This window comes from Myxine glutinosa, chromosome 8 (genome assembly GCF_964187855.1).
Source record: "Myxine glutinosa chromosome 8, kmMyxGlut1.1, whole genome shotgun sequence".
In the NCBI taxonomy this organism is placed as follows: Eukaryota; Metazoa; Chordata; class Myxini; order Myxiniformes; family Myxinidae; genus Myxine; species Myxine glutinosa.
This window is the reverse complement of record NC_136268.1, coordinates 74,261,962-74,288,863: the sequence shown is the minus strand read 5'-3', so window position 1 is coordinate 74,288,863 and position 26,902 is coordinate 74,261,962. Positions and strand designations below refer to the sequence as shown.

The 26,902-nt window shown below is 44.1% G+C and overlaps 1 protein-coding gene across 1 annotated transcript in view; it reads right to left on the bottom strand.

Moving 5' to 3' along the window:
- The window catches only part of LOC137415329 (elongation factor 1-alpha 1), a 51,156-nt gene that overhangs the window by 8,044 nt on the left and 16,210 nt on the right, over window positions 1-26,902 (bottom strand). The window contains exons 2-7 of the mRNA XM_068100918.2: window positions 18,638-18,807; window positions 12,690-12,869; window positions 5,737-6,033; window positions 5,469-5,619; window positions 4,803-5,059; window positions 1,175-1,409 (exon numbers count right to left, since the gene is read on the bottom strand). Coding sequence (XP_067957019.1) covers window positions 1,175-1,409; window positions 4,803-5,059; window positions 5,469-5,619; window positions 5,737-6,033; window positions 12,690-12,869; window positions 18,638-18,781 — 1,264 coding nt within the window. The 5' untranslated portion in view covers window positions 18,782-18,807. The remainder of the gene's footprint in view (window positions 1-1,174; window positions 1,410-4,802; window positions 5,060-5,468; window positions 5,620-5,736; window positions 6,034-12,689; window positions 12,870-18,637; window positions 18,808-26,902) is intronic.

The following is a 26,902-nucleotide window of genomic DNA, read 5'->3' as shown; positions in this document are numbered from 1 at the left end:
AAGAATTTCTGCAGTAGTTTCCAGAAATTGGGAGAGAAGGACTGGCGCTCATGAGGAATCCTTTTCTTGTTAAAGTCAGTGACGTCCAGGATGACCTGCAAGATGAACTGATTGAATTTCAAAATGATTCTGGATGCATAGATGTCTTTGAAGCTTCCTCTATGTCTGAGTTTTGGCCAAAAATGATGGGAAGCTACCCCAACATTGCAAAGGAATGCCTTCGGAAACTCCTGCCCTTTGCAACAACTTATCTTTGTGAATCAGGCTTCTCAACATTGGTGCAGCTGAAGACAAAGGCTCGGAACCGCCTTGAATGTGAGGCAGATCTTAGATGTGCGCTTTCTACAACAGAACTTAGGATTTGGAAACTGGTGCAGAAAATTCAGAACATCTCTCATTAAAGTAGCTTTAGGTTAAACTGGTTTGAGTTTTTTTTCAATTGGCAGATACTGCAATGTTTTGTGTTACAGCCCACAAGCAAAGCACCATGGAGATGAGTTTTCAAATATTTTTTATTTTCCTGGTTATTATTGCAATGTGTTAATAGAGTTTCATTTCTTAATTTAAAATAAATATTTGTTTTTTTATGGAAAAGCCTTGAAGTCTGAAGTGTTCATTTGCCCTTTCAATTGATTTTCATGATGTTCTGTTCTAAAAATTTCTCGCAAGACCCTTTGTCACAAATAAATTTGCTTTACTTCACTCGCATTAATTCATTTCACAAATAAATTGTTCAAATGAGAAATATTGTTCCATTAAATACTCTAAAAGTATAAATTGAATTAAGTTGTGGTTCTTATTGACATTTCTTTGGTTTCAAAAAATTGCTATGATCCCCACTGGGCCATGACATGTCAGGTCAAAAGCCAGTTGGGCCACATAGCGAAAAATGTTGGGAAACACTGTCCTCGCCTGTCCCTAACCGTGTGGAACTCAAACATCCAAGGCCTTCACTCCAACCTGACAGATCTCTCAATCCAGGCTACTGCTGATAAACCAGGCCACATAATCCTTCCTTCCACATGATTTCCCAGACTCCATAGTGTCTCTCCACAGCTATTGTCTCCTTTTATTTGATCGACTCACCCATTTATTTGATCCACGCCCATAATAATGTGTATGAAGGATATGGTTCCACATATATAGAAAGAACCAGGTTATAAAAAGTACTTACCCAGCGGTGGGTACTGGGAGAAACTCTCCACACACATGGGCTTTCCAGGAACCATGTCCACAATAGCAGCATCGCCCGACTTCACGAATTTGGGGTTGTCTTCGAGTTTCTTGCCTGAGCGCCGGTCAATCTTCTCCTTCAACTCAGCAAACTTGCATGAGATGTGGGCGGTGTGGCAGTCCACCACAGGGGAGTAACCAGCATTGATTTGTCCAGGATGGTTCAGTATGATGACCTGAATAGACCAATGATGATTCATGTCAGGAACTGATGATGTAATTGTGATTGGTAAGGCCAGGCAAGAAAATAGAGTTTCAGGAAGGGAAAAGTTAAACATATTGTTTACCAATACCAGGAGTTTAAAATATTATGATGGAATTGACTTCGACTCAGCTATGAAGAGCGGCTGAAGGAGACAGGGCTTTATACATTAGAAAGGAGACGTTACGAGGGCATCCTCCTGCATCTAATTCCCTTGTGTATGTATCATCAAAAGTCATCCAGACAGAATGAATGAATGAATGATCGTTTTAAGGCCATTTTTCCCCGCGAGAGCGGGGGTTAACCTTGCGGGCCCCATGACAATCATGGTTCCCTGTTTTGAGGCAATGTTTTTATAGCCGGATGCCCTTCCTGACGCCAACCCTGACTGACTTCCTGACGCCTTCCCGATGCCAACAGAGATAAGACAAAATACAGACAGACAAAAGTAAGAGGCGATATTTAAATGTAAACTTTTTTCCCCAAAATGAGTTTATTTGAACTGTCATGCAAAACCGTTCGTAATAAAATGTCTTTCACCAACTTACAGTGCCCTCCATAAGTAATGGGACAATGAAGTCAAATTTGGTCCCCTTGCCAGAGGAGAGGGTATTGCATTTAGGTCAGTTTGTCTGTCTGTTTGTCTGCATAGAACATGGGTATGTTTTTCTCTGCAACCATTGGTCTGATTGCCAAGAAATTTTCACCATAGGAGCGCCGCCTCCTGTAGAATTTTTTTATGATAATTATGACGTCATAGGTCACGTAGTACGGGCGTCATCTTGGAAACACGGGAAAAAAAATTGCACCTCTATATCTCCGAAACCACTCCATGGAAAAAATTGAAACATGGCTCACTGTCAAGTACTTCCCATGGGGAACAACATATATTCATGATGATGTCATTGGTGCTTTCATTATGACGTCATAATTAGACAAGTAGAACGCTTGATCCGATCAGTTTGAAATTTATTGAGCATGATCTACACAAACATTGTATGGGATAATTAAATTGATGATGTCATCTGTCACGTGGTTCGGCAGCCATATTGCATTGAACATAAATCTGCATTGTCAATAAACCACAGAAACACAGCAGCTAATAAACACCACACAAAATACACCACACAAACACATCCTGGCAAGGGTCTGCAATCTCCAATTGCTCTTTCTTGTTATTCTTGTTAGAAATCCTAAGCACATTCAGTTGGAAACACTGGCATCAGTGATGGAGTGTGTTGCGCAGCAGGCACAATTTTGTGTGGATGCCCATGGTGGTCATTTATGGATTTGATTTCCACAAAATAAATTGTGAACAATCTCCAAAGTGTGTTCTTTCATTTCCATCTTATATATTCAGAACAACATTCTTCTAATTTCCTACATTGCAGTTTGAAATAGTCACATTTTTGGCAGACCCTGTATATGCACAGGACCGCATAGAGACAATCTCATACAAAAATATTATGCTTTGGATGGTCTACTTTTCATAATATCCCACCTGAAGCCAATTCAATCAAAGGTGGAATCAGCGCATCTTGCACTGGTTACATCATTTTACATCAATCATCGGTCGGTCGGTATTTTAAAGGTGATGCGCATTGGCAAAGACATGATTGAGATCCAATGAACATTTTAATGACCATTGATCTCAATTATCACATGCAAAATATCACTTACATTTCCATTTTCAAATCCACTTAATGTGATGTGGCAAGAACCTTATCACAAGAAACTTTTAAAATGGAAATGGAAGAATTATTTTGTGTGTACACTGCCGGTCAAAAGTTTTAGAACGCTTCAATTTTTCCGGTTTTTATTGAAATTTACACAGTGTAATGTCCAGTGAATAACCTGAAATGGTACAAAGGTAAGCAGTAAACTGCTCAAGGTTAAAAAAAAAAGTTTAGATGAGCAAAAACTGGAAAATAATGTAAATTACACAATTATATTGTAAAAAAAAGGCCTTCAGGGAACAAGTAATGGGTTAACAACTTACAGCTGTTCTGCAGCAATGTAAGTAAATTAAGGCTTGAAAGTTGATGCAAACAATTCCTACAGGTGTCCCAACCTCTGCTGATTACTTGATTACAAACCTCCGGTCTGCATAAAAGCAGTATTGGAACCGACTGTTATTACACCCTCTGAAGCATTATTTGGACAATATTGCACTGCAGGAAGTAGTACATTGGAAACTGGAGGAAACTCTGACAGGAAGAGGTCTGGCAGACCCAAAGCCACAACAGAATCAGAAGACAAGTTTCTGAGAGTCAACAGCTTGCGTGATAGGCGGCTCACAGGACAACAGCTTCAAGCACAGCTTAACACTGGTCGAAGTAAGCAAGTCTCAGTTTCAACTGTGAAGAGAAGACTTCAAGCTGCAGGTTTGACAGGTCGAGTGACAGTAAGAAAGCCATTGCTAAGATGGCAAAATAAGGAAAAGAGGCTTGCCTGGGCCATGAAGCACTGCCAGTGGACTACTGAAGACTGGAAGAAGGTCTTATGGACCAATGAATCAAAATTTGAAATCTTTGTTTCATCACACAGGGTTTTTGTACGCCGTCGAGTAGGCGAAAGGATGGTTCCTCAGTGTGTGACACCAACTGTCAAACATGGAAGAGGAAGCGTGATGGTCTGGGGCTCTTTTGCTGGATCCAGAGTCAGCGACTTGCACAGAGTGACTGGCACCCTGAACCAAAAGGGCTACCACAGCATTTTGCAGCATGATGCAATACCCTCTGGTATACGCCTAGTTGGTCAGGGGTTCATCCTACAGCAAGATAATGACCCTAAACACACCTCCAGGCTATGTCAAAACTACCTTCGAGGAAAAGAACAAGACGGTAGGCTTCAAATGATGGAATTGCCAGCACAGTCTCCAGACTTAAACCCCATCGAGCTGGTTTGGGATGAACTGGACAGAAGGGTGAAAGCAAAGCAACCGACAAGTGCAACAGATTTGAGGGAACTTCTCCAACAGTGTTGGGAAGAACTTCCCGAACAATATTTGATTTCCATTGCAGAAAGAATGCCACGAGTGTGTTCGGCGGTTATATCTGCAAAAGGTGGCTACTTTGCTGAGTCAAAATTTTAAATTAAATTTTGTTAAACAAAATGATTATATGATTTCTTTTTAAATCTCCAATTGTTTATTTGTTCTATGCTTAATTTCAGAGTACATTGAGACATTAAACTGTGTAAATTTCAATAAAAACTGGAAAAATTGAAGTGTTTTAAAATTTTTGACCGGTAGTGTAATAATGGAACATTGCAAATAATAGCACCTGCCACCTGCCTCAACAACTGATGTCTCAAAAGACTTGGTTTTATGATTTCCAACGAAAAAAGATTGCTCAGTAGAACATACCTGAGCTGTAAAACCCAAAGCCTCGACAGGAGGGTCGTTTTTGCTCTCTCCGGCTACATTTCCACGACGGATGTCTTTAATGGACACGTTCTTCACATTGAATCCCACATTGTCGCCTGGTAGAGCCTCCTGCAGAGCTTCGTGATGCATCTCCACGGACTTAACTTCCGTCGTCAGGTTTGCGGGTGCAAAGGTAACAACCATACCCGGTTTCAAAACACCTGTCTCCACCCTGCCAACTGGCACCGTACCAATACCTGCAAACAAGCTAATATTATCCTTTTGACCTCACATGCCAAGCTTGTGACACTAATTTGCAAATGCAGGACTATTTACTGGTTTGTTTGATTTTTTTTTATGTTGAAGGCTCCAGTCATGGACTGTATAGCCCTTATCGAGGCGGGGCCTCAACTAAAAGAGAAGAAAAGTGTATGATGAAAAGTGTATGGTGTTTGTTTGTGAGAAAGAGAGATTCAAGCTGGCCTGGTAAATGTAGTTTGAGTGAGACAGTAAGACCAGCAATCCTGACACGGAGAGTGTAAGAGGGTTCCGGGCACCACTTTAACGCTCCTAAGTCAGGACGGTAGTACTACCCTGAGCTGTTGCTGTCTACAACCTACTACCTAAAGATGTACCTCCAATCCAATGCGATTCCATGCAATGTACCTCCAATCTTGTACACATCCTGCAGAGGAAGACGCAAGGGCTTGTCTGTGGGTCGTGATGGCGGTAAGATGGAATCAAGTGCCTCCAGAAGTGTCACACCACTGGCACTACCTTCTCGGCGGTCTATGGACCATCCTTTGAACCAGGACATCTATAAGAACACCACAAAGCAATTTGTGGGTTATAAACAAGTTTGCTACTTCAACGACTCAACTATGCTCATGTATCAACAATGTCAAAAAGGTGTAAGTAATTGCGGTCCACTTACGTTCTTGCTGGGCTCCAGCATGTTGTCCCCGTGCCAGCCAGAAATGGGCACGAAGGCAACGCTTGCCGGGTTGAATCCAATCTTCTTCACGTAACTGCTTACTTCCTTCACAATCTCATTGTAACGCTTCTGGCTGTAAGGAGGCTCCGTGGAGTCCATCTTGTTGACGCCAACGATGAGCTGTTTAACTCCAAGCGTGTAGGCGAGCAAGGCATGCTCACGGGTCTGCCCGCTCTTCGAAATGCCTGCCTCAAACTCTCCCGTGCCTGCAGCCACAACGAGCACCGCACAGTCCGCCTGAGACCAGAAAAGATGGATGGAATGAAGGAGATCACATTATTTTCACCAAATAGTGCTTGCAAAATGAGGAATGGAAACTAATACAATAATAGGGGAGAGGATCAGTTTTGTAAACACAGTTCCACAAACTCTACGTGTGTTCTTGAAAACTAGTGAAACTACCCTCTGAATTTTAAGCTGATCATCTCTTAACAATGATGCTTTAGGGAAACAGGTGCCCATGAATGATGCTTAAAGTACGAACTTGTACACATCCACTTCCGGGTTGTGTATGGGGAGACCATTCTTTCTGAAATATCTTTCAAAAAATTTCCTCACCTTTAAGACATAATTCAAAGTTGTTTGTCTGCATCATGGAAAATCATCGTCACCCAAATTCAAAAGAACATTGTCAAACTAGAGCAGCACTCGGTAGATCGCATACCACTGCCAGGCTGAACAGTTCACGTTTTTATCCCATTGATGGGTCAGATCTGGATCCAGACATTATCCAGAATCTAATTGGCTTGTTCTTGTCACCTAACCAACTCGTCCACCTAGTTTTGTCATGCCATCTGCAACTTTTTGAAATATCATGCTTCAGTCATGTGAAAAAGTAAGTACACCCCATGTAAAGTTTTGACTTTTTCAACATATTTCAACATACAGCTATTTGATCTTCATTTCAACAATATTGATAGATATAGGTGATATAATATAACAAATATCATGAAACATTTACATTTTGTAGTCCATTGTATAATTTAAATAAACATAAATGCAAATTTCGCATGTGGAAAAAGTAAGCACATCCTTAGCTCTAATCGGTGGTATTGCCCCCTTTGGCAGAAACAACCTCAAGTAGGCGTTTCTTATAACTGTCTACCAGTCTCTGACATCGACTGGGAGAAATTTTTGCCCACTCCTCCTTGCAGAATTCTTTCAGCTGTGCGATGTTTGAGGGGTTTCTTGCATGCACAGCTCGTTTCAAATCCCCCCACAACATCTCGATGGGATTTAGATCTGGGCTTTGACTTGGCCATTCCAGAACCCTCCATTTCTTTCTTTTCAGCCATTCCTTGGTGGATTTACTGGTATGTTTAGGGTCATTGTCATGTTGCAAGGTCCACCTTCGGTTGAGCTTCAACTTTCCGACAGATGGCCTCACATTATCCTCAAGCACCCTCTGGTACAATGAAGAATTCATAGTGGATTATATGATGGTGAGCTGCCCAGGCCCTGATGCAGCAAAGCTGCCCAAACCATAATATTTCCACCACCATGCTTTACAGTTGGTATCAGGTTCTTGTGGTCAAATGCTGTCTTTGGTTTTCACCAAACATGTCTTCTGGTACTGTGGCCAAATAGCTCTACCTTTGACTCATCTGTCCAGAGCACATTGTTCCAGAAGTGCTGGTCTTTGCATCGGTGTTCATTGGCAAACTTTAGTCTTGCCCTGATGTTCTTTCTGGACAGCAAAAGTTTCCTCCTGGCACACCTCCCATGTAGATCAAATTTGTGCAGCCTCTTTCTAATGGTAGACTCATGCACTTTTGACATCAACAGTGGCAAGAGCTACCTGTAGGTCCCGTGATGACATTCTGGGGTTCTTAGAGACTTCTTTCAGCATCTTGCGGTCTGCTCTCGGACTGAACTTGCTGGGGCGGCCTGGCCTGAACAAGTTGGCAGTTGTTTGGAATCTTCTCCACTTGTAGATGATCTTCCGGACAGTCGAATGATTGATTTGAAATTGTTTGGAGATCTTTTTAAATCCCTTCCCAGACTCATAGGCATCTATAACCTTCTTTCTAAATAAAAGGCATCAGAGAGCTCTTTTGATCGAGGCATGGTGACACTGCACACTTCAACAACAAAGAGCAAACCAAACTAAATATCTGAGGTTTAAATAAGACAGATCAAGTTGTAGATCAAGTTGTAGACATAAAATCACTCACTGGTGAAAACCTCAAAAAGGTTGACGAATTCACATACCTGGGAAGCAACATCGCCTCATCAAAAAGAGATGTCGACATCAGACTTGGAAAGGCTTGGGGAGCTTTAAACAGTCTAGGCAAGATTTGGAAATCTGCGCTTCCAATAGAGCTGAAACGAAACTTCTTTAGAGCAGCTGTTGAATCAGTTCTTGTATATGGGGCAATTACATGGACCTTGACATCGTCACTAGAAAAGGCCCTGGATGGTACATACACTCGCATGCTCAGAGCAGCCATTAACATCTCATGGAAAGAGCACCCCACAAAATATGAATTGTATGCAAAAATCCCACCAATCAGTGTAACCATACGTCAACGTAGATTAAGATTTGCTGGGCACTGCTGGAGAAACAAAGATGAGCTCGCAAGCGATGTTTTACTTTGGTTACCAACTCACGGCAAACAGGCACCAGGGAGACCTGCGAAAACATATATCGATCAGCTTACAAATGATACTGGGTGTCTGGTTAACGAACTACCTAATGCCATGAGTGACAGAGATGAATGGAAGAAACGTGTCATGGAATGCCGAGCTCGCTCGACGCAGTAAGTAAGTAAGTAAGTAAATAAGACAGGTTCCTCCAAGATCCTCTCTAATGATGTTCTAATCATTTGCACCTGAGGTGGTGCACCTGATTCTAATTTTAGGTATTTGAAGTAGTGATAAATGTAGGGGTGTACTTACTTTTTCCACATGTGAAATTTGCATTTATGTTTATTTAAATTATACAATGGACTACAAAATGTAAATGTTTCATGATATTTGTTGTATTATATCACCTTTATCTATCAATATTGTTGAAATGAAGATCAAATAGCTGTATGTTGAAATATGTTGAAAGAGACAAAACTTTACATGGGGTGTACTTACTTTTTCACGTGACTGTATATATCGTTTTTGGCCCCATCGCTTAATGGTGAAGAATCACTTCATATATCCTTTTTAAAATCTCACATTTCGGATCTTCAGCAAAATCGGATCAGTTTATCCCAGTCACACCATCAATTCATCCGAGATTTCCTGCTCACAAACAAGCAAAAAAGAAAGACGTCGTGTAGAGTGTGATACTTGTAGAAGTCCTTAAACAGATTTGACCTTAAAAATAATTGGTGGTTGAATTCAACGACAAAATATGAAAATCCCCTTCAAATTTAAAGTCAATCAGGATGAAAATTGACAAAGAAGAACAAAAGAACCGCCTTTCGAAGTCATTTTTCCCCGCAGAGCAGGGCCTTTTTGTTGGCCTTTTTTTTGGCCTTTTTTGAGGCACTGTGGTCCCCTTTTTTGGAGCAATGGATTATGGCCGGATGCCCTTAGTCGCCTCTTGCGACACACAGGGAATTACCAGTGAACTGGTACTCAATTTGCCGACCTCGGAAGGATGACAGGCTGAGTCAAACTCCCTGACGTTAATTCAGCGATTGACTGGGAATCGAACCCAGGATCCTAGGATCCCAAGCCGGCACCCTAACCGCTAAGCCAACACCAGGCTCTAGAAGCACACAAGATTCAATAATAATGAGGCACATATTTACAAGCACCAAACATCAAGAAAGGCACAAAAGAGCAGATCTTACCCATAGCACTTATTCCCCCCTGAGGCATTCTTACTTATTTATTTGTACACAAAACATGGCTCCAACAAAATAATTAAGGAAAAAATATAGAGAGGAGGTAGAGCATAAAGAGGTTGGGCAAAGTATATGGTAGACCTCTGACTCACCCTCGGCACGCGTCGACGGACATGTGCCGATCCCGCAATGGAAAGACAAACAAGGAAAAGGGGAGGGGTAATGAGAGCAGAATGTGGTGAGTTTTAATGAGAACAGTGTGTGCAGTCAAAGCTTTAATCTTTTGAGGGAGAGAGGGAAGAGCGAATGAATGGTTAATGGGAGGTTGTTGTTATTGTCGTATCAAGGGTTTTATGGCCGGCCTTGTAAAAAACAAACAAACAAAAAAAAAACGTAGGGAAAAGCCACAGGAGGCAATCACAAACTGGGGGAAAACCAACTTTAATCCCTACTTAGTTAATATAGCTCCATCCCCCGTGCGATGACTGCTTTGTGGTTGAATTCAGTGACCAGATATGCAAATCCTCTTCAAATTTCAAGTCAATCGGATGAAAATTGAGGATTTTAGAAATCGGACCCAAAGTTTGACCTTTGGCATTACATATGTTGACCTTTTAACCTCAAATCATTAGGCTTCTTGCTTATGACCAACTCTTCCATTTGGTGAAGTTTCATGAAGATCGGTTTAAAATTGCGATTGATATACAGACAAACAGACAGAATAACAACTCGACCAACCAATGTACTTTTAAAATTCTTAGATTTTCGGAAATACCAAGAAAGACGTCGTGTATAGCATGATACGACATGACACGACAGCATGATACTTGTTTCAAAAATTCAAATGAACAACAGTTGCCATGCAAACAGCAATTTGGAAATTTGGAAATTTGGAAATTTCACCGATCTAGTATTTTAGTGTACATGATGGAATGTTGTGCATCACAATAAGATTTTCATAAACGCATATTTACATTGAATACACAGTGTTTTATTATCCTTATGCAATATATATATATATATACAGACTTGGCATTTAATATGGAATTTTTTTTCTTCTTGACTTGGGTTTATTTTTTGAAATCAGTATATCAATCTGGTGAGTTTCTTTTACACTTTGGTGATTTATTTGTTAAAAGAACCATGTCACTGATTGTCTGTCGCAGCAAGAAGTCAACAACAGGATTATATCACAGGTGGCGTGGCAAAATGTACGGACAGGTGCATTTGATGATTGGCTTCACAGTCGGGTATACAAGGGTTGTTGCGTTCTGTATTAGTGGAAAACAACTGCTGCACGTCTCCAAAAGTTATTGCCGCTTCCTCTGGAGATGGTCCGTCAACTCGACAATGCTGTTTGTCATGGAGTGGTGGCTTTACGAAATTACGGCATGAAACAGTGTGCTATTGCTCGGCCGTATGGCATCACTCAAGATCAGGTGTCAAAGATCCTGAAACGAAATGCTCAGAGTGGTGTCCCTACTCCAATACCGAGGCCAACACGTCCCCGCAGAACCACAAGGAGGGATGACCGCCAGCTGCACCGGTTGCACCGGTTAGTCCGCAATGGCCGTACCAAGTCAGCTAATCGGCTTAGGGCTGAGTGGCAGCAACTGACAAATGTGCCTGTATCCAGAAGGCTAGTCAACCAACGACTGGTTCAAGCAGGCTATCGTGCCAGGCGTCCTCTGAGAAAGCCACGCCTGACCAGACAACACCGCCAGCACCGATTGCAGTGGGCCAGAGAGCACCGTCAATGGCAGCTAGGACACTGGAATCACGTGATCTTCAGTGATGAGTCTAGATTTCTGGTCTATTGTCAAGATGGCTGCGTCCGAGTGCGCAGACAAGTGCATGAAGCCTACAACAAAGATTGTATGGTGCCAAGAGTCCAAGCTGGAGGTGGTGGGGTGACCGTTTGGGCTGCATTTCATGCAGGGGGCAAAACTGACCTGGTTGTTCTGAATGGAAACCTGAACCAGTTCAAGTACAGGGCCATTCTGGAAGAAACATTGCTTCCATTTGCTCGTGCAGCCTTTCGAGGAAACTTTGTCTTCCAAGATGACTGCACGGCCTCATCGTACTCGCATGATCCAAAACTTTCTTGCTGACCGTGGTGTGGAGCATATGGTGTGGCCTGCCATGTCCCCGGATATGAATCCGATGGAGAACTTGTGGGCAGAATTAATGCGTCAAATCGACCACTTGGACCAGCAGCCGACCTCTGTGCGTGAATTGCAGCAGGCTATTGTCACTGCATGGCAAGCGATTCCTGACCAAACCTTGGCAAATCTCGTGAACAGCATGCCTCAACGTGTACGTGCTCTCCTGAATGCTCGTGGGGGTTACACGAAGTACTGAACTGTAATTTTACTGTCCGTAATCCCAGTCGTAATTTAACTTTTGTTTTTGTTTAAAAAAAATTTGGCTAATGTGCAAAATAAAGAGATACTTCTGGAAAACGTACAGAAGTTTAACACAGTACTGTCCATGAATTGAGTTCGATATCAGTTTACATCACTTTCAAGGATCAATTTATTTGTTTCGAAATGTCAAATGTGGTTTTTGTTTCTTTTAAAGGTCACATTAACAAAATCTAGAATAATTTCAACATAATTCCAATGAACTTTTGGTTCTAAGACATCTTGAAAAGTAAGTTCACCCCCACAAAAAAAATATTCCATATTAAATGCCAAGTCTGTATATATATATATATATACATACATACATACATATATATATATATATATATATATATATACACACACATGTTGTGGTTTTGGAAGTGGAAGTCCGTCAGGTGTCACATTCAACACATAAGGTATTACCAAGTCAAATATCTCTGCAGCATTTCTGTTTATGGGAGGATTTTGAGACTTGGAATACTCCAGTCGGGGTATTCCACCTTCTGAAACCCGCATATGGAGATAACAACCCAAAACACTTGAGAATGTTTATATAGATATAATTAAAATTCTTTCAAAATTCAATGTTGTGCTAATTATTGAGACGTCACTCAACGTAATACACTTATATGTATTATTATATTTCCTCACCTCTTGTACCGCCTTACCCCCTACCTCTCCCCAAATCACAATCACCGCATACCTGAGAAGTGCCTGTGATCATGTTCTTGATAAAGTCTCGATGGCCTGGAGCATCGATGATGGTCACATAGAACTTTGGAGTTTCAAATTTCCACAAGGAGATGTCAATTGTGATGCCACGCTCTCGCTCGGCCTTCAGCTTATCCAGGACCCAGGCATACTTGAAGGAGCCTTTACCCATCTGCAGGTCCAGCAGCACATATTGCAATGATTATCAATGAGACAAAAAAACTGCCTGAATGAGAAACTCTACAAACTGCCAGATTAGAATGTAGAACTTAGCAAGGAAATTTAGGGAAAGTCTAAACTTTGAAATGCACCAGTGCAATGAAGCCTTTCATTATGATCAAAATCAGCTATTTTCAGTCCACTGCTGGACGTAAGCCTCAGCGTGTCGAAGCTATGTTGTTCTTGGTTTTGTCTCTTTCTTTGTTGTTCCAATTGACTCTTCCCCAATATTTGTCTATGTCATCCCTCCATCACAGATGTGGCCTTTCCCTGTTCCTGTTGCTATCCGCAAGTTTCCATGCTGTTAGCTCCTCCACCAAAGGTGGATGGAGGTTATGTTTTCACCCCTGTCTGTCTGTCTGTCTGTTTGTTTGTCTGTCTGTGAACAAGATATCTCAAAAGGTTGTGGACGGATTCGTACGAAATTTGGCAGAGAGGTAGTGTATTAGACACGGACGAAACGATTAGATTTTGGTGAAGATTCGGATCCGGCTAGTATAAAATTTTAAGTGATTCTTCATCAATGGGAGATGGGGCCAAAAAGGATTCATAGCAGGATATCTCAAAAAGTTGTGGACGGATTTGGACGAAACTTGGTGGACCGATTGGGTGTGTGACATGGACAAAATGATTCTATTTTGGTGAAGATCTGAATATGGATTCGGATATGAGAATTATTTGATTCCTAAATGATTCTTCACAATTGAGGGATCGGGCAAAAAGCGATATATAACATGATATTTTAAAACGTTATCGATGACTTATGACTGAACTAGGTGAATGAGTTGGTCAGGTGAGTTGGTTAGGTGAGTTTAGTGGTTGGGAGTTACAATGAAGATGATTCATCAGTTCTCCAACTGAGACCAAATGAAACTTGTCAGCAGCTTCACTTTTCATTAAAGGTAAAACTAGTCGGCAGCTTCACTTTTCATTCAGGGTGAAACGAGTCAGCAGCTTCACTTTTCATTAAAGGTAAAACGAGTCAGCAGCTTCACTTTTCTTTTAGGGTAAAAAACAGTCGGCAGCTTCACTTTTCATGAAGGGTAAAACTAGTCGGCAGCTACACTTTTCATTAAGGGTGAAACAAGTCGGCAGCTTCGCTTTTAATTAAAGGTGAAACTGGTTGGCAGATTCCCTTTTCATTCAGGGTGAAATTATTTGGCAGCTTCATTTTTCATGAAGGGTAAAACTAGTCAGCAGCTACACTTTTCTTTTAGGGTGAAATTATTCGGCAGCTTCATTTTTCATGAAGGGTAAAACTAGACGGCAGCTTCACTTTTCATGAAGGGTGAAGAGTCAGCAGCTTCACTTTTCTTTTAGGGTAAAAAACAGTCGGCAGCTTCAATTTTCATGAAGGGTGAAATTATTCAGCAGCTTTGCTTTTCATGAAGGGTGAAATTATTCAGCAGCTTTGCTTTTCATGAAGGGTAAAACTAGTCGGCAGCTACACTTTTCTTTTTGGGTAAAAACAGTCGGCAGCTTCACTTTTCATGAAGGGTGAAATTATTTGGCAGCTTCGCTTTTCATGAAGGGTAAAACAAGTCGGCAGCTTCCCTTTTCATGAAGGGTAAAACAAGTCGGCAGCTTCCCTTTTCATTAAGGGTGAAACAAGTCGGCAGCTTCACTTTCCATAAAGGGTGAAATTATTCGGCAGCTTCGCTTTTCATGAAGGGTGAAACAAGTCGGCAGCTTCCCTTTTCATTCAGGGTGAAACAAGTCGGCAGCTTCACTTTTCATTAAGGGTGAAATTATTCAGCAGCTTCGCTTTTCATGAAGGGTGAAACAAGTCGGCAGCTTCCCTTTTCATTGAGGGTAAAACATGTTAGCAGCTTCGCTTTTCATTAAGGGTGAAATTATTCGGCAGCTTCGCTTTTCATGAAGGGTGAAACAAGTCGGCAGCTTCCCTTTTCATTCAGGGTGAAACAAGTCGGCAGCTTCCCTTTTCATTCAGGGTGAAACAAGTCGGCAGCTTCACTTTTCATTAAGGGTGAAATTATTCAGCAGCTTCGCTTTTCATGAAGGGTGAAACAAGTCGGCAGCTTCCCTTTTCATTCAGGGTGAAACTATTCGGCAGCTTCACTTTTCATTAAGGGTGAACTTATTCGGCAGCTTCGCTTTTCATGAAGGGTAAAACTAGTCGGCAGCTTTGCTTTTCATTAAGGGTGAACTTATTCGGCAGCTTCGCTTTTCATGAAGGGTAAAACTAGTCGGCAGCTTTGCTTTTATTTAAGGGTGAACTTATTCGGCAGCTTCGCTTTTCATGAAGGGTAAAACTAGTCGGCAGCTTTGCTTTTCATTGAGGGTAAAACATGTTAGCAGCTTAGCTTTTCATTAAGGGTGAAATTATCCGGCAGCTTCGCTTTTCATGAAGGGTAAAACCTGTTAGTGAAGGAGCTCGGGCTCCCAAGTCGATCGGAAGAATGGATGTGACAAAAAGCTGGAATTCGTTGCGTCGGACGGCGGTGGGCCCCAGGTCGCTGCTGCGATGCGCTGGCCTGCGGCGGAGATCTTGTCGGCTTCCCTGGCAAGGGCACGGGGATCCGTGATCGTCGTGCTTGCCAGGGCGAGGCGTACCGGGCTAGGCAGCTGACGGAGGAACAGCTCCCGGAACAGGAATGCCGGAGAGTGCTTCGCCGAGCAGCGAAAGCATGTAGTCCATTCGCTCGGAAGGGCGCGTGTCGCCGAGCTCGGGCAGGTCGAGCAGGCGCCGTGCGCGTTCCGCCGATGGGAGGGTGAAAGTGTCGAGGAGGAGCTTTTTAATCGCGCCATATTTGTCAGTGGCTGGCGGGCTCTCGAGGAGGCTCAGGGCGCGGGCTGCGGTGGCTGAACCGAGCGCTGCTACCACATGGTGGAAGCGGGTGTCGTCGGCCGTGATGCCTCGCAGGGCGAACAGGGAGTCCGCCTGTGCGAACCAAACCGCCGCGTGAGCCTCCCAGAAGGTAGGCAGTTTAAGGGCCACTGCCGTGTCCATGTCGGTAGGTCACCAATGAAGGAGCTCGGGCTCCCACGTCGATCGGAAGAATGGACGCAACAAAAAGCTGGAATTCGTCCGAGTTGCTTTATTCAAACAAAACACTCAGGTACTCTGAAAAGCCCGTTTATCGGGAAGCAATATATATATACACACATTATCCCGGAGCGTTTGCCCAGGAAAGGCGAGAGGGGGCGTGGCCGAGCGTCCTGGCTGCGGCCTGGCAAGTTGAGGGCGAGCCTGCCCGGTCATGCCCGGGTGTCCCGACCGAGGCCTGGCAAGTTGAGCGCGGGCCTGCCCGGGCATCCTGGACGAGCCCGGCATGGTGATCGCTCCGTGTCCTTGATAGGTGCAAGGCGATTGTGAAAACCCAGCGGTAGCCGCTACATTAGCAGCTTCGCTTTTCATTAAGGGTGAAACTAGTAAGTAGCATAACTTGTCATTAAGAATGAAAACAGTCGGCAGCTTCGCTTTTCATTGAGGGTGAAACTTGTCAGCAGCTTCACTTTTCATTAAAGGTGAAACTTGTCAGCAGCTTCACTTTTCATTAAAGGTGAAACTTGTCAGCAACTTCACTTTTCATCATGGGTGAAAACAGTCGGCAGCTGCACTTTTCATTAAAGGTGAAATTACTTGGTTGATTCACTTTTCATCTGAAAATTACAGCATTTGTCATTTGCACTCCAAGAGGCTCTTCTTGTCTCAGGCCACTGTCTGATGTATGCAGTGCATTCAGAAAGTATTCAGACCCCTTCACTTTTTTCACATTTTGTTATGTTGCAGCCTTATGCTGAAATTGTTTAAATTCATTTTTTCCCTCATCAATCTACACTCAATACCCCATAATGACAAAGAGAAAACAGGATTTTAGAACGTTTTGCAAATTTATTAAAAAGAAAAAACTGAAATATCACATTGACATAAGCATTCAAACCCTTAACTCAGTATTTAGTTGAAGCACCTTTGGCAGCGATTACAGCCTCGAGTCTTCATGGGTATGACGCGACAAGCTTTGCACACCTGGATTTGGGGATTTTCTGCCATTCTTCTCTGCAGATCCTCTCAAGCTCTGTCAGGTTGGATGGGGACCGTCGGTGGACAGCCATTTTCAGGTCTCTCCAGATATGTTCGATTGGGTTCAAGTCAGGGCTCTGGCTGGGCCACTCAAGGACCTTCACAGAGTTGTCCCGAAGCCACTCCTGCATTGTCTTGGCTGTCTGCTTAGGGCCATTGTCCTGTTGGAAGGTGAACCTTCGGCCCAGTCTGAGGTTCTGAGCGCTCTGTTTCAGGTTTTCATTAAGGATATCTCTGTACTTTGCTCCGTTCATTGTTCCCTCAACCCTGACCAGTCTCCCAGTCCCTGCTGCTGAAAAACACCCCCACAGCATGATGCTGCAACCACCATGCTTCACGGTTGGAATGCTATTGGGCAGGTGATGAGCGGTGCCTGGTTTCCGCCAGACATGACGCTTAGAACTGAGGCCAAATAGTTCAATCTTGGTTTCATCAGACCACAGAATCTTGTTTCTCACAGTCTGAGAGTCCTTCAGGTGCTTTTTTGCAAACTCCAAGCGGGCTTTCATGTGTCTTTCACGAAGGAGAGGCTTCCGTCTGGCCACTCTGCCATAAAGCCCAGATCGGTGGAGTGTTGCAGTGATGGTTGTCCTTCTGGAAGTTTCTCCCATCTCCACACAGGATCTCTGGAGCTCAGCCTGTGACCATCGGGTTCTTGGTCACCTCTCTTACCAAGGCCGTTCTCCCCCAATTGCTCAGTTTGGCCAGCTCTAGGAAGAGTCCTGGTTGTTCCAAACCTCTTCCATTTAAGAATTATGGAGGCCACTGTGCTCTTGGGAACCTTCAATGCAGCAGAAATTTTTTTGTGGGCTTCCCCAGATCAGTGCCTCGACACAATCCTGTCTCTGAGCTCTGCAGGCAGTTCCTTCGACCTCATGGCTTGGTTTTTGCTCTGATATGCATTGTCAGCTGTGAGACCTTATATAGACAGGTGTGTGCCTTTCCAAATCATGTCCAATCAATTGAATTTACCACAGGTTGACTCCAATCAAGGTGTAGACACATCTCAAAGATGATCAAGAGAAAGGGGAGGCACCTGAGCTAAATTTCAAGTGTCATAGCAAAGGGTCTGAATACTTATGTCATTGTGATATTTCAGTTTTTTCTTTTTAATAAATTTGCAAACCTTTCGAAAACCCTGTTTTCTCTTTGTCATTATGGGATATTGAGTGTAGATTGATGAGGGAAAAAATGAATTTAAACGATTTCAGCATAAGGCTGCAACATAACAAAATGTGAAAAAAGGGAAGGGGTCTGAATACTTTCTGAATGCACTGTACATGCATACTGTGTATATATACGGTATATATATATATATATATATATATATATATATATATATATATATATATATATATATATATATATGTAATCCTGATGGAAATACTTAGCATTATGTCATATTGTAGAAAATGCCTGCAGCTAAACATGTGACAAATGATCTTGACCACTACTTCGATCGTTTCAATAACAGTGGATTAACTTGGCTATACTTGCAGGTATAACAACAGAGTTATCCCAGAGTGTGATAGGTTTCTCTGCAAGAGTATAATCTGCGAGTGGCTGCAAGTAATTAATTAACCTGTCTAATATGCATTTGTAAGGTCAAGTCTACTTTACAGAAGCGATATTCAAGTAAATGGAGAAGCCTCCACTAAGCGGAAGGAATAACCTACCTCAGCGGCCTCCTTCTCAAACTTCTCGATGGTTCGCTTGTCGATGCCACCACACTTGTAGATCAAGTGGCCCGTGCTGGTGGACTTGCCCGAGTCCACGTGACCAATAACCACGATGTTTATGTGGGTCTTCTCCTTACCCATGGTTACAATCGTCCTTGAACCGTTGCCTGCAAAGTACAGACTTTGTATTGCTGTGGGGATCAAGCTCGACTGTCGGCTCCTGACAATTTAGTAGCATCTCGAAAAATATATATATATTGGATCAAGTTATTTTACAGCACCTGCTCAAACCTTTTATTTCACTTGTATTTTAGCCTGAGACACTTTCTTCACCATCTCTTTTAACGTTATGTACACTCACATTCCATCCTCCTTCCATTACATTTTATTATCGAGGAAATCGAAAAGTGATGGATAACTTTTGAACTTTCACTTTTGTTACGGGGTCCTCTGCAGTCTCCTGGTCTCGGTAACCTCCGAACCCCGAGAGGAACCCCGGCAGAAAGATATATATGTTATTCTGTGTCGCAATCAATCACTAATGAAACCACCAAAGGAAACAATCCAAATCAATAAGGAAACCACACCCTTGGTTGTCAATGAACAAATATTATATTAAAAGCACACAAAAAGAACCATACACCAATGGGGCAATCAACCCTACAATCAAATCTTAAGATAGTACCACCTTATCTCGTCACGTAACCCCAAACTCACGGCACTCCCAGGAAATGGAACCGAGCCCTCCTCAATGTCTCTATAACCCTCCAAGGCGAAGTTGATGCGCTCCGGCGATCGTTGGAACAATGTCCGATCAAGAGCAACCGAGGCGTAGACAGTCGAAGTGACACAGAAGTCACGTGGTCCAACACCCAGCACTCGCGGTAGAAAGGGAAATCTCCAAAGACGAGCGCGTACACCTTTGCCGTTCAATCAGCGAACCGCAGGGCAATCTTCAGACGCCGCTTTATTGCACAGCTGTCCCCGGCAAACCACCGGAGGATAAGCCCAACCGACACGACAAACACCTTGTCCGATGAAGGTAGCGCGCGGGATGAAATGGCGGACGGCTCTCACACGAGCCGCGGCCTTGAGGCGAAGATTCTCCGGAATTTCACCCTTGTACCTGGCTTCGCAGGCTTTTCCACACCTCCAGCGATAACCCCGATGGCCCGAGATTCCTTTCAAGGACTCAAAGTTCATTCGCCAGGTACACTCGACCAGGCTAGGTACGGAGCTTTTTCAGAATGCCTTTCACCCCTCCCAACTTCTTCTTCTTCCCCCTTTTTTCCTTCCGGGTCACGATCCGATTTCCTGTCTCATTTTTACCATGAGCGCTTTTAACCTTTTAACCACAATAACCATTTTCCTTAAACAACAACACCCATAATACTTCGAACCCACAATAATAATAACAGCAGTAATAATAATAAGTGCCGAATCCGTCGCACTTTTGATTGAGGTTGTGACTCCTTGGTGATGTACATTTGGCCCTTTTACAAGTCAGTATTTCAAAGACTGGCAAAAAGTCAGTATTTCAAACTGACGTTCCTCTCCCACCTTTTGTTTTGCTTCGACAGAGGGTAAACGTCAGCCACTTTTCATCTTTCAGGGTGGATAAATCAACCATTTTCTTTCTTCTCAATTTACCCACTGCTTAATTGCTGGTCAGATCCTATGAATTTGGGCATGACCCTCATGCTTTCTCCAAACTCTGTGCTCTATCACAATTAGATGGATGGATAGTGTGGCATCGACTCAGGCCTCCTCACCTGGTGTTATCTTGTAGTGTTACCCGAGACCTTGGAGCAAACCTGAAGTGTCCACCCAGCGCTCCCTAACTAATTGTGGGGTCCTCCCTGGCTCCCACCTTGTGCCTCTTCCTGACTCCCACTGTGCCCTCGTGACCGCTGGCCCTCTCTTTAGGTGCCCAGGTACCCCAATCCTAACTACCTTGCCCTCATGGCGTCTCCCAACCGCTCAGAAGTCCCCAAGACTTGATGTTTTCAATAATTACATGTATAACTCTCGGCCCCCACTCCCATGCCATAAATTATACATTTGCACTCCCAACTATTAATTCCTACAACCAATTTACCATGCCCAATGGTCAGCAGCTGTGCAGCCTACATTTTCCAAAAATCAGACATCTTTCACACACTCTTCACTCATCCCAAATCTGCCGGAGCAAGAAAGGCGAGGAAAAAGGCAAACTCAAATCCTATAGTCACAAAACAAAAACAAATTCAAACCATTTTAAATTTTTGCTTCAACTTCTCTAAAATTATGGACCATTTTCCAAAAAAAATTCTCTTCAAATGCCAATTATCCCACACAATTTGTACACCAATTTGATGGTCCTATGTCCTCTGCTGCTACCACCTGTTGGCCATTAGTCTGTCACTGCCACTGCCTGCTGTCACCAAGAGAGCTCGATAGGCCTGTCCTGCTATTGGCTCCTACGGTGTTGCACCTGGCCTTTCCTGCTCATATTGGCGCACTGGGCCCGATTTCAATGCCCTTAGTAACCGCCACCTTTCCTCCAAGACTGGTGGAGCCAACATGGTTGCCAATGCCTATGCCTGCCTTTCCTTCAAGGCCCGTGGGCCCGACACAGCTATCTGCAGCAGCCCCCTCTTTCATCCTCAGCCTCTGTTGAGCCTGGGGCAGCCACCACGTCTCCTTTTCTGCTCGCGGAGCTGAGCCCTGGTCAATAGTCTCAATCCCTGTGGGGCTGCTACCACCTGTTGGCCATTAGTCTATCACCAAGAGAGCTCCGTCGGCCTGTTCTGCTATAGACCTGTCCTGCTATTGGCTCCTATGGTGCTGCATCCGGCTTTTCCTGCTCATATGGGCGCCCTGGGCCCTGAGCCCTGGTCAATAGTCTCAATCCCTGTGGGGTCCCACCACATCTATCATCGAGACGGTCAGTCCTTAATCTTCACCACATCAGCTCCCACAGCTACTAGGCACAAAATCACTTCCTCCTCCTCTCCTAATGTAGCGGCGACTAAAATTCTCTACTCCTGTGGCCTCTGCGACACTTACCGTCCCTGTGATCTCTTTAGTCATACCACACCCAGTGCCCTGTGAAACTATGCACCAAACCATGGTGTCTGGCGCTACCGTCCCCTTGGTCTCTATTACGCCTGCTATGAGTTTGATACTTGCCTCCATGTGTTTTAAGCCAGCCTCTTTTGGCTGTACAGCCTGTGGGTTTGTACAGCCTGTGGGTTTAACAGCTGTACAGCCTGGCATCCTCACAGCTGTACAGCCTGTGGGTTTAACACTGCTCCCTTGGGGCTCTTCTCCTTCACTGCTCATGGGGTCCACATGACTATCTTCTACAGGGTTGACGCCACTCCTTACCACGGTATCCAACCCTTTACTCACAACAGGGTCCTCTACACACTTAACGAGAGTCCCTACACTCCCACTTACAATTTGGGCTACGCTAGCCTCTCTCCTCGGTGGCACACTGATCTCCACCGTTTCACGTATGCCAGCCCTGATGTTTGTTCTAAAGTTCACTATTATTTTTCGCTGGCTTTCTAACCCGACCTTCATTGTATCTTTCTTGGCTCCATTGTAGTTGCCATGTCGGTCATCTTGGTCTTTCAGCTGCTGCTATTTCGTGTTAACCGAAATGTTGGCCCTTAGTTCATGAAACATGGCCATTAGATTACTTGAACCAAGAAGTCTTCCCCTGGGGAGCATCACTCCAGCACTGGTGCTCAGGACTAGGCTGTTGGGTAGGGTTAGGCTGCTTGAGGGTACCTCTACTTCCCTCTCCAGGGAAGTAGAGATGAATGAATTTGGCCACGCGACAGTTTTAGCACATGGTGCCTACAGTTTTAATGTGAATTTGGTACTCTGGAGGGTGATTCCATGGCTCAAAATCCACAGAGAATACGCATTAAAAATTAAAAGGTTTAATAAATTAGGATGAGGGAATATAGATAAAGAAACCCACCGGTGCACTTAACTAAACAGTAACAGTCTCCTAGTCTGTAATAATAATAATAATAATTCATTTATTTTGTATAGCGCTTTTCCAGAAGCCCAAAGGCGCTTTGACAGAGTGGCAAACATAATGCATAACAATACATGAAAACAACAATTGCAAAAAGACAAGAATCAATAGGGAAATATTTAAAGCAAAAGGAGGGAGAAGGAGAAGAGATAGTCAGGGGTTAAATGCTGTGGGTTGAATGTTGAATGCAGTGTTGAACAGGTGGGTCTTTAGTGATGTTTTGAATGTGGTGAGTGAGGAGGAGTCTTTGATGGTGTGAGGTAGTGAATTCACATCAAACAAAAATTACAGGCAGACTCAAGGGACACAAGACAACGAAAGAATAGACAGGATAGATGAGGTAGAGGTTGTAGTCATCGTCCCTTTTGCGGAGTGTCAGGAGGCGCAAGGTTGGTCAGGTTCTGCACTTGTGCGGGATGCTCCGCTGCCATCTCTCTTCTTTCGGGAGCTTCAGGTAAAGACTGTCTCCTCTCGACTCTCCTCGGTTTCACTGTTTGCGCTGACTCGCCCTCCTCGTGTCCCTCTCGATGACTGACTCTCCTCTGGTCGCTCCCGACGAGTCTCTCGACTCTGTCTCCTGTCCACCAGTGTTGTCTGAGCGCGACTGGTTTATATAGTCACGATCCACTGACCCCTGAGGTGAGGCTTCCCCCATCTCGTGAGGATCGCACATGCACTCCCGATGATTTAGTCGCTGACTTGTTGCCGCCATATCATTGGAACTCCTGCGGAACGTTTCTCAACAATTTCTCATCTTTTGCAAAGATCGTTTCTATGTTCGGAGATTCATTTTGAAGGAGAAGTGGAATTTTAATCAACACTCACTGGTAGGCCAGGGGTGATGAGGCTCCACTCAACTCCGTCCCCAAAAATAAATTTTATAACATCATTATGAAAGAACCATTTCCACAATATTTAACTCATTACTGCCCACTTGCAGAAAGGGACCAGCCAATGATCCCAATATGGTGGAGGAGGTGGAGATGAGTGGGGACAAGCGACCACAACATAGTAAGCGCAACTATATTGTTGAGATGTAAATTTCTGGAGAGTGGTGTAAGGCTATTGGATTTTAGGAGTGCAAACTTTGAGGGTATGAGAAGTAATTTGGGAGTTTTAGGTAAAGTTAACGGGTAAGGTTAATAAGTGGGCAGTCTGCATCAGAGAGGTGGGCAACATTCAAGGAGCAAATGTGTCGGGTGCAGAGTAGGTATATACTCCAGTGAGGTGTATAGATAGACGCAAAAAGAGACCAGGGTGGTTAAGCAGGTAGGTTCGCAGTGTAATTAAAGATAAGTTGGCATCTTATTCAATACAAAACAACAGGACAAGAGTTTGACTCTCATCTAGGAAACAGACCAGTTGAGAAAAGAACTCGGTAGGCCAAAAGGGAATATGAAAAGGACATCGCTAAGAATATTAACCATAAACAGCACGACATTCATTATTTAAGAATATAACGGGTTAGGAAATGGTTAAGAGGAGTTTGGGCCCATTGAGGAATAGCACAGGAGAATTTGTGGACGGTGAAGATGAGATGGCATCCTTACTAAATCCTTTTGTTTTTTACTTCTACATTTACACGGGAAGAGTCAGGGGAACGTCCAATAGCCCCGTAACCCAAAAGAGTTAGTATGTCAGGGGTGAGCAAGGACTTTTAGAAGACATCCAAGTAGGAGTAGATGAAGTGAAGAAGCAGCTCGAAAAATTTAGGGATGATGAAGCTCCAAGGCCAGAAAATATTCATCCCAGACTATTGAGGGAGGTGGAAAAGCCGACGAACGTGGTGTTAGTGCAGTGGAATACCTCAGGGATCAGTACCAGGTGTAATATTATTCATAATTTACATCAATTATTTAGATAGTGGGGTTAAAGGTCTGCTTTTCTAAACTTGCAGATGAAATGAAGCTTGGAGTTAAGGCAGATAGCGGGTGTCTTCTTATTCATGGGTATGTGGGTGTCTTCTGATACCTCAGGGAGATGGATGCCACTGCCTTTCATAACCCCAGGTCACCTTTTTTTTCTTTTTTTTTGGTATACTGAATCGAGGCTCGTGAAAGAGCTGACATTTACTTCACAAACAAATCAACCAGACAAACAAAATATATAAAAAGAAGGAGTGGAAGACAAGATGGGGAGAGAAGGGGAAGCACACAAACACAACATTTGAGAGCAGGGAGATGTGTGGGAGGAGAGGGCTTGGGGGGAGGAGGCGTGGGAAGGAGGGGGGGGGGGGGTGGGAGAAGTATAAAACACAAGGACACGAAGGACTTCCAGGACAGAAGTTGGTATTTCAAAAAAGTGGAATTGGGGTGAAATTAGAGGGGATAGAAAAGATCAAGGTTTTGGATGGGGGAAGATAAGAGATGGTGGTGAACAGCTGTTTTAAAGACCTGGAGGGTGGAGTGGGATTGAAGAGAGTGAGGGAGTTTGTTCCAGAGGCGGGAGAAAAGAGGAGTGAAGGTGAGCAGAGAGTCTTGATTTTGGCAGTTTAACCATAAGAGGGTTGCAGGCAGATCTTGTGCGACCTGTAGGAATATTTGGGGGACAGAGCCCAGAGAGAGCTGGGGGGGCAAGGCCAGAGAGGAGTCGGTAGAAGACGGAAAGACCACCAACCTGCCTGCGGTGAGTGAGTGAGAGGCCCTTGGAGTTAGCTTCATCGCGGAAGATTCCAATGATTCTGAATGCTTTGGTTTCAACAGCGTGAAGACGAGCTAGGTGTGAGGCAGGAGCACGGGCCCAGAGGGGAGAGCAGTATTCCATTGAGCTGCGGATGAAAGCCTTGTATGTGGTGAGGAGCTCAGGTGTGCCAAGGAAGGACTTCGCACGACGGAGGATGCCCAGTCGGCGACTGGCTTTGGAGGCCAGATTTGAAATGTGGTTTTCCCAGGAAAGATCATGGCAGATAGTGAGACCCAAAAGCTTGAGTGACAGAATTTCTTGGAGAGGATTATTCAGAAAGTGGATGGGATGGTTGTCCAGTCGGTCTTTTCGGAGAGACATCGTAAGAGTGTGAGATTTGTCAGGATTGAAGGATATTGTTACGGTTTTTAGAACCTTCACTTTGTAAATTTAGTATTAAAATTTCCTATGTACATTTCCCCTTTAATTGGCTGTTAATTGAAATGAGTGCACTGTAGCTAGTCCATGTACAAGCACGTAGGCCACCATAGAACCTTTCTATAGTTATTTCTTTATTATATGTCAGTATAAGGCTCTGTCTCCCATTAATTGACACTGCATTGCACCGAATTGAAATAAGATAGGATCCCTCCGACACCCCCATGGCATCTTCGAAGTGCCAGTAACTTTGGGTGGGGTTATTGGCACCACCTTTACCCCAAGACTCCATTACGCACGCGGTCAAGCCCACGAACAAGGGCGTTGCCCGCCCCTCGTCATCGGAAGGTGGAGTCAGCGAGACCCCACCAGCCAATCAGGGCTTTTTTTTTCTTTTTTTGTATACTGAATCGAGGCTCGTGAAAGAGCTAACATTTACTTCACAAACAAATCAACCAGACAAACAAAATACCCAAAAAGAGGGAGCGGAAGACAAGATGGGGAGAGAAGGGGAAGCACACAAACACAACATCCGAGAGCAGGGAGATGTGTGGAAGGGAGAGGGCCCGGGTGGAGTAGGCATGGGAAGGGGGGGGGGGGGGGGAGAAGTATAAAACACAAGGACACCAAGGACTTCCTGGACAGAAGTTGGTATTTCAAAAAAGTGGAATTGGGGTGAAATTAGCGGGGGTAGAAAAGATCAAGGTTTTGGATGGGGGAAGATAAGAGATGGTGGTGAACAGCTGTTTTAAAGACTTGGAGGGTGGAGTGGGATTGAAGAGAGTGAGGGAGTTTGTTCCAGAGGCGGGAGAAAAGAGGAATGAAGGAGTGAAGGTGAGCAGAGAGTCTTGATTTTGGCAGTTTAACCATGAGGGTTGCAGGCAGATCTTGTGCGACCTGTAGGAATATTTGCGGGACAGAGCCCAGAGAGAGCTGGGGGGGCAAGGCCAGAGAGGAGTCGGCTTCTCCAGAGAGAGCTGGTGAGATACCATCACGGGCGTGGCGCGGATTGATCCCGGAGCGCATTATAAAAGCGCCCGCGGAGTCAGATGCGAGAGATGCGGTAGATGAACCACACATGAGCTTTAAGACCACCGCAGCTTTGAGACCACCGCAGCTTTGAGACCACCGCAGCTTTGAGACCACCGCAGTTTTGACCACCGCAGCTG